Source organism: Stegodyphus dumicola, chromosome 1 (assembly GCF_044657685.1).
Source record: "Stegodyphus dumicola isolate Sdum_Otavi_A_Nest chromosome 1, ASM4465768v1".
NCBI lineage: Eukaryota > Metazoa > Arthropoda > Arachnida > Araneae > Eresidae > Stegodyphus > Stegodyphus dumicola.
This window is the reverse complement of record NC_140768.1, coordinates 182375996-182389254: the sequence shown is the minus strand read 5'-3', so window position 1 is coordinate 182389254 and position 13259 is coordinate 182375996. Positions and strand designations below refer to the sequence as shown.

Below are 13259 nucleotides of genomic sequence, written 5' to 3'. Positions count from 1 at the left end.
GAGATTGTATTCTAAATGAAATTTAAACCCAGTGCATCAGCAGAAGATGCTAAAATATTAACCATTGTGCAGGTGGCCCACTGAAGGAGATGCCACCAAAATATTAATCATGAATGCCAAAGTAGCCTGTTGCAAACAAATGATAGCCAAAAAAGACTGACTAAAATCAATATTTATACTTTCATTTTTTTTGTTGGCATTATAATATATTATGCAGTATCATTAATTGTATTACTATGTCAGTATTTTAATAAATTAATTTTTAATCACTTACAATTTTACTAATATAGATAATAGAATAGTAAAATGCTTCATTTACTTTTTAAAGCTTATGTAATTATCTAATGCTGCACAAAACTTCCCAAAGCCATTATTTTCAAATTGTAAACTTGGAATATTTGTTCCATCCTTTAATAAGAATGTTAACATAACTTTATTGCCTTCACGAATTTCACTCCTCTTGAATGATTTCAAATCTGCGATGTCAAATTTGATAATATTTGGTGTACGAACAGCTTTGATTTCTACAGCATCTGAAATAAATAAAATTTAAAATTATTACCATTAATGCTACTTACTTTTCAAGCAAATGATTTAAAAATGAAAGTACATGAAAATATAAAAGGATCAAAATACAACCAAGGCTTTCATCGTGATTTGCTTTATATCCAACAGCTGATGATACATCTTCCCACTCTAAACTGTCTACTTCTGGACTATTTTTCTTCCCTTCAGCAGTTTTCAGTTTTCCTGGATGCCACTCTATTTCTGGTCCATGTGGCTTCAAAAATAAAAAATGCATGTTATTTAAAAATGTATTTCATAAGCATTTCATAAAACATTCTGCAGCAGGTCACCATCCAAGCAACCAAGCATTAACCCTCCAAGCAGCCAAGAGTTTGGCTCCCCAAATCCTAAGTTTCAAAAAGTTCCCAGATCAATGTCTTAGTATCTTAGATTTTTACTTTGCTGTTTTTCATGCATTTTCATTACAATACTTGGTAGAATTCATGTCTTCTTGCTGATGAGTTGGATCACAACTTACTTTTAAACTTCATTAGACTTATCATGTTATATGGTAATGAATGCTGGCCCCTAGTAAAAACAGATAAAGGAAGACTTCTAATCTTTGAAAGAAAAATACTCCAAAAAAATATATGGCCCAGTTACAGAAAATAACGGATGAAGAATTTTGTTTAACCATGAAATCTATAGAAGATACAACCAACCTAATATTATCCAAATCATCAAATCTTATCATATCAGATAGCTTGGACATATTTTTAGATGTGACAACTTGAACCCTGTTAAAAAAAGAACCTCTGCAGGTGTAGAGGGTAGCAGGAAAAGAGGAACAACTCATAGAACATGAACAGATTACGTGGAGGCAGATCTCAAGACTAAAAATCAATCATTCGAAGAACCTTAGATCGGATCCATAGCAGGAAGCTTGTAGAGACGGCCTGTAGTGCAACTGAAGAAGAAAATATAATTCAAAATTTCATATTACAGATCTTTCTATCTGTGGAACAACAATTAGATTTTATTTACATACAATGAACTGGAAGTGATACTTTACTTAAAGCTCATTGCTATTTAAAACATGGAACTGGAAGGAGATTATATGCTGGGTACATAATATTTTTTAATATTTTAATCAAAAAGAGACTGCTGAAAAAACAAAACATAGAAGAACCTACAGAAAACTGTAGAAAAAAATAATACACAGACCCATGTTTGTCAGAAACAGTCTCAAGAAAATGAAAAAATAAATGATACTTATCACCACACTCTGAAAAGACCGAGAGAATTTGTGAACAAGAACTTGTTGATAAAAACCTAATCATATACTGGAAGGTTTGGTACATGAACATTAAAAAAAAAAAAAAAAAAAAAATCTAATCTGATTAAAAAATTCACTGAACACTTTTCATGTCCTAATAATATAAAAAAAAAAGTTCTTAAATCTATTTTGCAGGTAATGCATATCAGATATTTTTAATAATTTCTTTCATTTTTTATCTCTAAATAAAATAAATTTTTATTTAACATTTAATGCAAACATCAAATTCTACATTATTAAATTACACTATTGAATACTGAATTGTTCAATTAAATGTGAATCTTGAAAAATATAAACATAGCTTATAAATTATATACATACCTAAGTACACAGAATTTTAGTAATGCATAACATTACCTGATTTACCATTCTAATTAGAAAGAAAACATTTTTTTAATAAATGCATATATAATAAGAACAACAGGCATTTTGGGGAAAGGGTAGGTTATATTTTTTCACTCAATGAGTTCAAAGAGGTCAAAATAGACCTTCCCAGGATGGATACCACATTAAGATGAATTGATAGAAAAAGTATATTAAAAAATCATTAACATACCAAATGACTTAATTACACTGATTTTTAATTTTAAAACTTAAAACTATTATATAATTATGTGTTAAAAAGGAGGAAAAAACTCATTAAATGTACATTTATTTTAAAAATGAAAACCAAAATCAAATCACCTGCAGTGCCATTATCAAACTCAAACTTCTCACACTGAAGTAATTTATTCAAGGTTATAATAGTGGGGGGGGGGGTTCCCTCTTTCTTTAACATGCAAGTGGACGAGATTTTTTTTCATGTCTTTTATTTTCTAAATTTTGGGATGTTTTCATTTATTATTAGATATAAATATATTATGTAACTGTAATTATTAGATACAAATATATAATTGCTATCTAAAAGACAACTTAGAAACCAGTAAGCTTCTTTTTTTATCCTATTAATTATATAATAGAAAAGAAGGGGAATCAACCGAAAAACACTGCTCCACGTACGGCTGCATACAAATTTATTTTCATTCCACAATACTATATGGAAATACTGTAATTTTTTTTAGAAACATACCTCTTCAACAATCATCAATTGCCCCTCAAAAACTGCTTCGTCTTTTAAAGGACTAACGATACTGACAACCACATTATCTTGAACAAATTTGACCTGAGAAAAAATTACAATACAAATGTCATAAGAAACAGAAAATTATCACTTCCACGAAAATACGAATATAATGAGAACAAGGAAGATAAATTATAAGCATGCTTTTACAAATTTTTAAATTAAAATACAACTGTGGAACAATATAATTTGGAAGCGTGAAAACAACTTACCTCCCTTTTCTTCTTATCCATTATTTTAAAATCACATGTAAAATTTACTAACGATTTTGATAACTCAAAAGTAAAATAAGAGTATTTCTATCAAAACACATTTACTCGAATTAGAAGCATATTGTTACGAAGAGAGAAAATTCTGGTATAAATTAAAGTTATATAAAACTTTAGTATATAATTCTATTGGGCGTTACTACTCACAAACTAAAACTGCATAAATCGCGATGTTTAGCATAAGGTAAGTTACCAAATTTCAACATCAAACATAGATTGCTGAGTTGAGATGTTCATCCGCTGAGTAAACAAATCTTAAAATGATTTTAAGTCAGATCACATGAATTTAAAGGCTTAGCACACACAGACGTATTGTATTCTGGAGTGTCAAGATGTAGGAACATCTTTTTACTCGGCTTCTGGTATGCAATCTGGAAGAAAAAGAAGGAAGAATAGTGTAGAAAAATGCTTAACAGAAAATATTTTCCATAACAAATGAAAATTTAAAAAAAAAGAAAATCTGCACGTTTCAGATTTTAAATTACGTCCAAAGAAGCTTTTCTTAACGTTTTGTGTGTTACCGTTATTTATTAAATATCATGTTCTTTGCACTTAAACCATAAAATTCAGTTCAATAGCAATGTCGCAAAATAATTTTAAAATGACCATATCTTTAGAATTCCCGATACACAGTTCCGCGCGCTGGAGATAGAAAGGGTTCCCCCCCCCCAATTGCTCCATGGAGGTAGGAAAGGGAGAAGGTGCCATTCCGCGCTAGAAGTGAAGCACTGCTTTGAAGCTTGGGTCACCAGACGGGGTGTTCTTTGTTTACATTCAGAAACTCGCTTGACAAGATTCTGATAGTATTTCGACACACGACAGTTCCATAGAAATCGAAAAAGGGACACTCTCGCATGAAAGAAACATTCATAGTGTAATGGATAATAGCAATTTGTATAGTTTACCGACATTTACGCAAAAATCACATCTTGGTTATTTTTCGATAACTAACAACAGCGATTTTGATTATGAATTTGTTTTATAAAATTCTAAGCTGTTGCACTACAAAAATATAGATTTTAAGAAAATTGCTAAAAGAGATCTGCCAAAATTTATTTTCTAGAAGATTTGAAAAGTTTGAAACTTTATGGCTAAATGTAAATATAAAATTATGCATGTTAAAATATTTGTAATTAGGCACATAGGTCAGATTAAGTTTTTATTAAATAGAGTAACGCATGCAAGGGCTATCTGCCTAAAGAGAGAGATGCCATCGTGGAGGAATTTTGAAGAAAAACTTACCTTTGAGTGGGTATTAAAAATAATATTTAAAATTTTCATTCAAATTATATTCATATATATTTTTTATGTAAAACTTTCGGGTGTATGCTAAATTAGTGTAAATTACTTTACACGAAAAATATAGTGAATGCACAGAAATTAAAGATTTGCACATGCCGGAAATGATAAATAGGAAATATGTATGGGTATTTATGCATGTGCTTGCAAAAAGCATGTATCTGCCTTTGACAAAATACTTAAATATTCATTAAACTATTTATAAATGTATTTGAAATGAAGAATTTATTCACTTATAAACAACTGTGAAAGTACTGTGAAGAAATCTAATGATTAAATGTATCTAATTGATAATGATTATAAATGTTATCTAAATATATAATAACCTTAATATTGAATTGTAAACATAAATTGAAATCCTGTTGACAAATACGTTATAAAAACTATTTAAGCAAGAATTGTTCGTATTGGAAAGCAATCTGTTAAAAGGTATTGTAAAGCAAATGCTATGAGATGCGCACTTAAAAACGTAATAAAGAGTTTTGGAATATGTATTGTTGAAATGAAGGGTAAAAAAAAAATCTGATAAGTATAATTAAAAGAATTATTCCCTTTACATTTTATAATAACTCAGTTACAAGTTTTAAATAATACTTAAAAAAAAAATAAAAAAAAATAAAAAAAAACTTATTTTATTTCCTTTCAGAAATGTTCAGAGAAAGTCAAATACTTACTATTTAATACCTATTTAACTATTAGGAATTAGCGAAATACTCATTTAAAGTATTTCGCTAATTCCTAATAATTCTCTAATTTAAAATGAACCGAATAGAGCATCAATTATAAATTCACTTACATTTTTCGATTTAAAAGAAGCCAAAAAATCATGTCATATTTAAGAAAGTATTTTAGGAAGAAGCTCTATAAATAGAAAAGAAATAATGCATAATTTTAATATTAATAATACAATAAACTTTGATCTTAATTTTTGTACCTTAACCGAATAAAATCGAATTACCTTAATTTTATTTTTCTAATGTAATTAACGAAAACTTGTGAAAATATTTTATTCAAATTAAACCATTCTGAGAAAACTGTCCTGTGAAAAGTACAGCATTTAATTCCGTTCAGAATGAAATGTTGTTTAAAAATATGTTGTTTTCACATACTTAGGACTCTGAAGTGTTGTAGAAAAAGAAAATATATACATTTATATGTATATTTGCGACGTAATTACAAAATATTTACACCCGAACGCGTCAAATCCCATAGAACTCAATGGTAAATGACCAATGTTTTGGTCACCACGTAGGGATCGCCGGTGCTTCAGAGCAGGGTACGGAGAAACTTGTTTAGGGCGACTCCATCTTACTTCCTACCTCCATGAATTGCTCGCTTTGAAATATTTAAGTTTGTTAATAAAAAAATTCGTTAAAGTTTTACAAAATATGAAATCGATAATAAAACAAATTCCTAATTTCAAATTTGGTTTTCTATATGCCCGTATTCGTAGGAGGATTACATCATTCAAAATTCGATGGCTCTGTGTTTCTTTATGGCCGTTGTTTTATCATAATGTGAGAAATATACATACATTTGTGCAGATTTTTCATTATTTAATTCCTTCAAATATAATGCAGCGCTCTAACATTTGGTGGCATTAGTTTGAAAAGTGAAAAGGGCATTTATAGTGATTCAACGCAAAATAGCAAAACGAAAACAATAGTCCTTCAGGAACAAAGTACCTTTGGACTAAAAAACTTACTCTTAAGTGTTAGCTTTCAAAAAGCGTTTTAAGATTTTTTCTGAAGTTTCAAACTGTTCTTTTAATTTTTCTGTCTAAAATACTAACTGGATCAAAAAATAATTTCTGCATATATATTAGGTAACACCCAAATAGAAAATTTCTGGTGACATTTTATCTAGCGTCCACACCATGGAGTATAAAGAAGGAGGTGAAATTCGAATTACCATTTTTTCCGAAAAGGGTCCACTTTTTTTTTTTTTTTTTTTTTTTTTTTTTTTTTGTAGCATTATTTATAGACTATTTTGCAGTCATTACTCGTTCGCCTTACTTACGGTAGTATTTTACATAGACAATAATAGCGGAAATATTGATTTGATAGCAATTTCATTGTGAATAAAGAATATAATGGAGCCTGTTTCGTCCCTGGATGCAACAGTGGTTATAGAATTGGAAAGTTGAAGAGTAAAAAACTTGGGACTAAAGAATCCAATTAAGTATATTTAGAGCTCCAAAGGTGAGCAACATTTATATCATGCTTGATCACAATCAGACGAATTTATGTAACTTTTCAGAAGATCTGGATTGTTAGCAAATAAGAAGATATTTACTGTATGCTTATGAAAAAAATAATAAATTGGAATTTAGTTAAATGTTGTTCATAACTTATGTGAATTTAATATGCATCTGTATTTCGTGCATGAAAGAAGGCAATCATTAGATTTTAATGTTAAATTAATTTCTGAAATTATACAAGGATGATAAAATATTTGCACTTTAATTCCATTAACCGAAAACAAGATCAACTCATTCTCCCCTCCTTTTCTGTTTGAAGTAGGTTTTTGTAATAAATGGAAATGAACACACACTGCTTATAATTAACGTTGCCTGCATGATTAAGTGAAAATGTAAGAACAGCAGACGAGTGTAACGAAAATTAGTTTTTTGTGAGATAAATTCAGAATATTAAACAAGTTATGAATATTATGAAATCATGCGACCTGATCACATAAATAAATTTCTATTAAAAATTAAGATTTAAATCTTGGTACAGTGCAAGGTTAGAACCATTATGCACAAGGATTTTAAATTTGAATTTGTAGAACTATTCCAGTGTTAAACGCTGCAAAATTCTTGCATAAATCTAGACAGTTCTTATAATCTTTCAATTGCATGCTGCCATTATAATCCAAGCTCATGGTCGATTATTAGCACTTCAGCATATGCATCTTTAATAATGTAATTTAATTCTTGTTGATTTTGAGAATGATAAATGACTCAAAATGATTTATTCCGTTAATGTTTCCTATTTAATCTTCTAATTGTAACACTGAATAAAAGCAATGAGCTGAGGAGTCACAAATTAAAAGGAAAAAAAAAAAAAAAAATAGAAGTTTGATTTTAACTTTTCTTCCCAGCATTACAGTTTAGAATAAATTGCAACGAAATGATTTTTGAAATAGTTTTCAGGAGATTCATGTGATTTCGAACTCTTAATTATATTCACATGGACATACAATAGACATGTACAAATAGACATACAATAGACATGTACGCATTCAGCAGTAGTATTTTGTAACAAAAAGAACAAGGGGCTTGATTTGGTTTATTTAATTACACGAAATAACTCGTGTGCTATCTGCCTAAGGGGAGGGTTACCTTCATAGAGGACTTTCTAGGGCCAACTGGCTTTTTATATATGTTACACACGGAAAAAAACACGAAAATGCCTTTTGCTGGGATTCCCGAAAATGTCTGTTGCTGGGATTCGAACCCAGGCCCGAACTGTCAGTGTTCGGTTACTTTTGCAGCTCGGCAAAAGAATAAGGCAAATTGCAACAAGGCTTGCAAATTGAAAACAAATTTAACGAAGGAGTCACTCTAGCCACCTATATCTCTCCACTATGTTTAACAACATAAAAAAATACTGTTAAGATTGTTTCAAGATTATTTATGTAATTACTGTTACATTTTTATTGAATTGTTACTATTTAATTGAACTAGTTTCTTTCACTGCGAGTGTTAAATGGTTGAAAAAGAGATATTAAATTTAGAATAAAAACGTAAACAGTTACTGCAAGAGAAAGTGATTTAAATTTTAAATATGCAATATTTCTTAAGTACAGCAACGAGCATACATTAAGTATTCTGATATTAAATTGGTAGTTTTGCAACAAATGTATTAAACTGTATAAGTAATAATCAGTTCAACAAATGAAAGTATAAAAATAGGAGATCTCTTAAAGTAAAAAATAATACTCGTACATGCATTTTTTTTTTTTTTTTTTTTTTTTTTTTTCCCTCAAAAAAGCTACATGTACTAATTTGAAACTTTACAGGGAGAAAATATCCGCTCATTAAAACTAAAATTTTTCTAAACATAAGAAATGCATCTCTTAGGTTATTGAATGGAATAGAATGATTTACTTTGTTGGGATTTATAGCTATTTTAAATAACCAATTTAATTTATATTCTTTCCTGTAAGCCTTCATTCCCCTAATTCTCAATACCAGAATATTTAAATTTGATAGCGCGCGTGAAGTAATGCAAGTTCTACCTTGAGGAGAAAAAGTTTAAATACTGAGTTCTAGAAGGGAACCTAGGAGAATTTAATAATCGTCGTCACCTCCGTAGCGTGAGCTTCTATTTCTGCAGTTATTGCTAGTTTACGTGGCGTAACAGCTATTACTTTGCTGTCACTAGATTTCGACGGGAGTTACTGAGCCCTGTAGAGTAATTTCTACTCCTTTTTAATATCTTCTAATAAAAAAGTAACACTGTTTTAAGTAATAACGGCAATATCTAATTTAACTATGGACAACAGCTCAATGTCTGTCAGACATATCTTTCGGGGCAAAAGAGTTTGCCACATGCATTTTTAAAACACAAAAGATCTAATTATTTTGTTAGTTAAAATACTGCATTTATCCATTAGGAATTAGTTCAGGAAGGACCAAATTAAAGATATATAGAATTAGTTTGAATATACATTTTTTCTGTCTCTGCTCTTTATATTTAAATATGAACAATATAAAGAGAGTTCAGAGTAATCAAGTGTTCAGAATACGTTACTGAATTTAAATTTGAATTCTATTAAAAAAATCTTGTCAAATCACTTTGAAACATAATTCAGGCCTTCTAAAACATAATAAAGATATGGAAATTTTTAGCAGAATACTATAAAAACGTCAAAATCAAAACTGACATTTGATTCGTAACTTGTAAGGATCTTAAGTTTTACTAACGTTTATTTTATTTTAAATCTTTACTATCACTTCTTATTTTCTACTTCCGGCCAGAATTATAAGCGTTAAAGTATTTATGCAAAGTTTGTCTGGCGAACGCCAAGTATTTAAGATGTGGCTTTTTGCCAAGCGAGAGAGAGGAAGCAGTTAGTCGAAGCAGGCCGCTTACCTTAGAAGTTTACTCAGTTGCTGGTTGCCTTCCAGGCTAGAGGTTTTAATCCTATTGATAATTTTTAAACGTATTGTAGTGTTCACAGTTCTCTGTACTACATACGGCTTCCTGTTAATATAAGGCCAATCTTCCACGTTTACTATTTTAAAGTTAACTTAGAGTTTAGTTCTATTTTTATATTTTTACGTTAGACCCCAAGTAGCGGGTCTGTGTATTCCGAAGTACGGAAATTATTGTAAATAGAGAAAAATAAAGGGTTTTGTATACCCTTCTTGTGTATCCTGTCTACTTCCCACAGTTTTGAACATAGCTTTAGTAAGCTCTCTGTTCCGAGTCAGGTCCTTGCATGTTCCCGAAGAAGGTTAGATGGAACATTGAACCTGATAAACTAAGAATAACTCATTACGACAGTAAAGAAAAATTACTGACCCAAGCACAAAATTATATAAGATTCATTGAAATTTCGCCACAGTTTACATCAAACTGAGCGAAGCATTTTACAAAGTGACAGACGCGAAAAATCTATTCTAATGAAATTTAACATATTGTTACGAAATGCCCAGCTGCGGTAAGATAGCTTTCCCTCGAGGCGGGTTTAGGGTTGCCAAGAAATGGCAAGGGAAGGCATGGTTGCAATATCTGGCGAGAAATCGCCCATTTTTGCAACAAAATTGACGATATGCAATAGCCGGATGGAGAACCTTCTAGAACGAATTCTTTCCGGTTTGGCCCAGAATGTTCTCTAATGCCTGTACGCGGAATGGTAATCGATCGCGGGTCTGTAGAGTTTCTCGCAGTTTATCGAATTGATCGTCACTCTAGTGTCGAGTGTCTCATCAGTGTATCACGAGTTGGTGCATCGAGAGTATGTATCGTTGAGGCTATCGAGTCAGTATCTTCAAGTGCATCCCGGGTTGTAGAGTGGAGAGTCTCGAGAGTACACTGAGTTCCGAGAACGACCGGACCGAGTCGGGAGCTGTGCTCTAGTGTTTTGCCGTGAAGCTGTCTTCACCTTTATTGCCTGATAGCCAGAAGGCTGTGTCAGCGTGCCCGTCATAGTTTTTTTCGAAGATTTTAAACGTGTTTTGGGGAGCTGTCCTGAGTACTACTGGCAAATAAATTGTGTTGTGATACTTCATCAAGTGTTGTCGTTAATCACTCCAGATCGACGAACCTGTATAGAATGCAACAATAAATGCAGCAAGTATTATTAATAGTAATATGGTTATAGGGAGACTGAAAAGATCTTCAAATCATTGATAAAAAAATACTACAGTACTTTCGCCATGAAAGCTGTAAATTAATCTTATAATTTGAAAAAATGAAATACAATCATTAGTGAACAGAATATTATCCGACAAACTTAAAAAATTTTGTTCATAAAGTTACAAATATAATCCATCCGTGAACTTGTCAAAAGTCTCCTGGGTAATAGCCCTATCCCTATCTAATGCAGAAAAAACTTTTCAAACGTTAATAAACGTAATCCGCGGCATAAAAACATAAACATTTCTTGTTCCGTTACGAAGCTTAGTTGCCTGGCGACGCAATAAATATTTACATTTGGAACAGCTAAAATAGAATCACAGAGCCATCTAGTGATCGAGACATTTTTGGACACGTTTTTCTGCTATGCAATTTCGCCTCCTTCTTCATACTCCGTGGTCCACATACATATGATAAATAATTATATAATAACAGGGTGATGATTAAATATCAGCCCTAAAATATTTAGTATTTATTAGCATAAATAATATTTTTTTATAATACTTGGCTCTTACAATTAAAAAATTGTAACACACACCAGTTTAACTACTAAACTACTACTTTTTAACTATCCTTTATTTTAAATTGAAATTCCTAATTACTTACGATTTATACCATGTGAAAGTAAACTAAGACTACTGACGAAAACGCTTGAAACTAAATGTATACTCACATTTGAAAGAATATTACAATTCCATTCAACTATTGAATAGCAAGAGAGCCTTTAGAAGGAATGCAGTGACCTTGATTTTCAGGGTTTAATTTTAAAATTAGAAGTGCCGGAGACCTATGAAAGGGTGTAGGGAAAAGAAAAATAAATAAATAACGACTTTTAAAAAAATCTGAAAGCTTTCAGATTATATATTACGTCCAAAAGGGCGTTTTTTTAAAGTTTTGTGTGTTGCCTCCATTTATTAAGTATCATGTTCTTCGTATTTAAACTACATAAAGTTCAATATAACAGCTATATCCCAAAATATTTAAAAATAACATATCTTTAGAATTTCCGATACACGGTGTCGGGTGCTGGAGATAAACATATTTTCCGTACAGTGTTGTCATCGCTCACTTTGAAATTGTTGAGTTTGTTAATCAAACATTGCTTAAAGTTTTACAAAAAATGAAATAGATAATAAATTAATAAATAAACACAAATTCGAAAAATAATAAAACAAATTCGATATTCAAAATCCGGGCGTCTAGGTGTCCATGTTCGGGTGGAGGATTACGTTATTAAAAATTTGATTGCACAGTCGTTTTTTCCCAATTCGAGAAACATACATGCGTTCATGCAGATTCTTCATTTTAAAATTTCTTTAAGCATAATACAAGGCGGTATTGGTGGCAACAATCTAGAAAGTAATTCTCCGTTTAAAGTGAAACGCCATAAAATGGCATTTTGAGACTAGTAGCCTTTTGACTTAACTCTCCTTTGGGCTAATAAAATAATGATAAAAATAAATAAAAATTAATAAATGAAATTATTAATCACAGAGTAAAACAATTAAGTAATTAATGATTTAAATTAAGATTCAGTGAAAAGTAAAGCGATAAATAAAAATTGCAAGAGAAGCACATTAATGTCAAACTCAATTAGTCAAGAGAGCGAATTTATTTGGCATAGATTTTTAATAGAGCTCTAAACAGAAATTATTACAAAATGATGATCGGAAGTGGTGATCGGATGATGGTCCCTTTTCTTTAGCAGCAAAGAGATTTCTGCTGCTAAAGTAGGACTGATGTTTTGTCCAATTTTCAGATAAATAAAAATTTTAAAAATTATTAAATTAATGATTAATAGTATTACGTTATTTTTCTTCTTTTGGTACGTTCGTTACGGTGTTCGGCGGATTTGGAATGAATAACGACAACAGTATTGAAGCACACTTTATTGGCCAGTATTATCCAAGACAGCTCCAAAATCACGTTCTTACAGTCGTCGAAGATATGTTATAAACACGTTGAAACTCAGCGACACAGCCTTCACAAGATCAGGCAATAACGGTAAAGACAGCTTCACTGCAAAGCACCAGAGTACAGCTCCCGACTTTGCTCGGTCGTTCTCGGAACTCCACGTACTCTCGAGACTCACCAAGCTACAAATCGCGATGCACTCGACGATACACTAGAGAACAGCTCCCGAATCCTCGGATCAGTCGTTCCCGAACCTCAACACACTCTCTCGACGATGCACTAACCGCGATATACTAAGGCCCATCTGACACGGCGTTTGTTTTATACGAACAACTGTTTCGGACAATTTGTCTGCCTGGTTTACTATTGAAAGAAAAGCGTGCAACTTTTCCCTTCCTTTCCAAAATAATTGCAAGTTGTTCGTTTTCAACCAATCATTTCAATGA

At 31.1% G+C, this 13259-nt stretch overlaps 1 protein-coding gene across 1 annotated transcript in view; it reads right to left on the bottom strand.

The window, feature by feature from the left end:
- Window positions 1–3465, bottom strand: part of Tbc1d15-17 (TBC1 domain family member 15/17) — a 60938-nt gene extending 57473 nt beyond the window's left edge. The window contains exons 1-4 of the mRNA XM_035366495.2: window positions 3176–3465; window positions 2913–3005; window positions 640–781; window positions 320–533 (exon numbers count right to left, since the gene is read on the bottom strand). Coding sequence (XP_035222386.1) covers window positions 320–533; window positions 640–781; window positions 2913–3005; window positions 3176–3196 — 470 coding nt within the window. The 5' untranslated portion in view covers window positions 3197–3465. The remainder of the gene's footprint in view (window positions 1–319; window positions 534–639; window positions 782–2912; window positions 3006–3175) is intronic.
- Between the last annotated feature and the right edge of the window lie 9794 nt (window positions 3466–13259).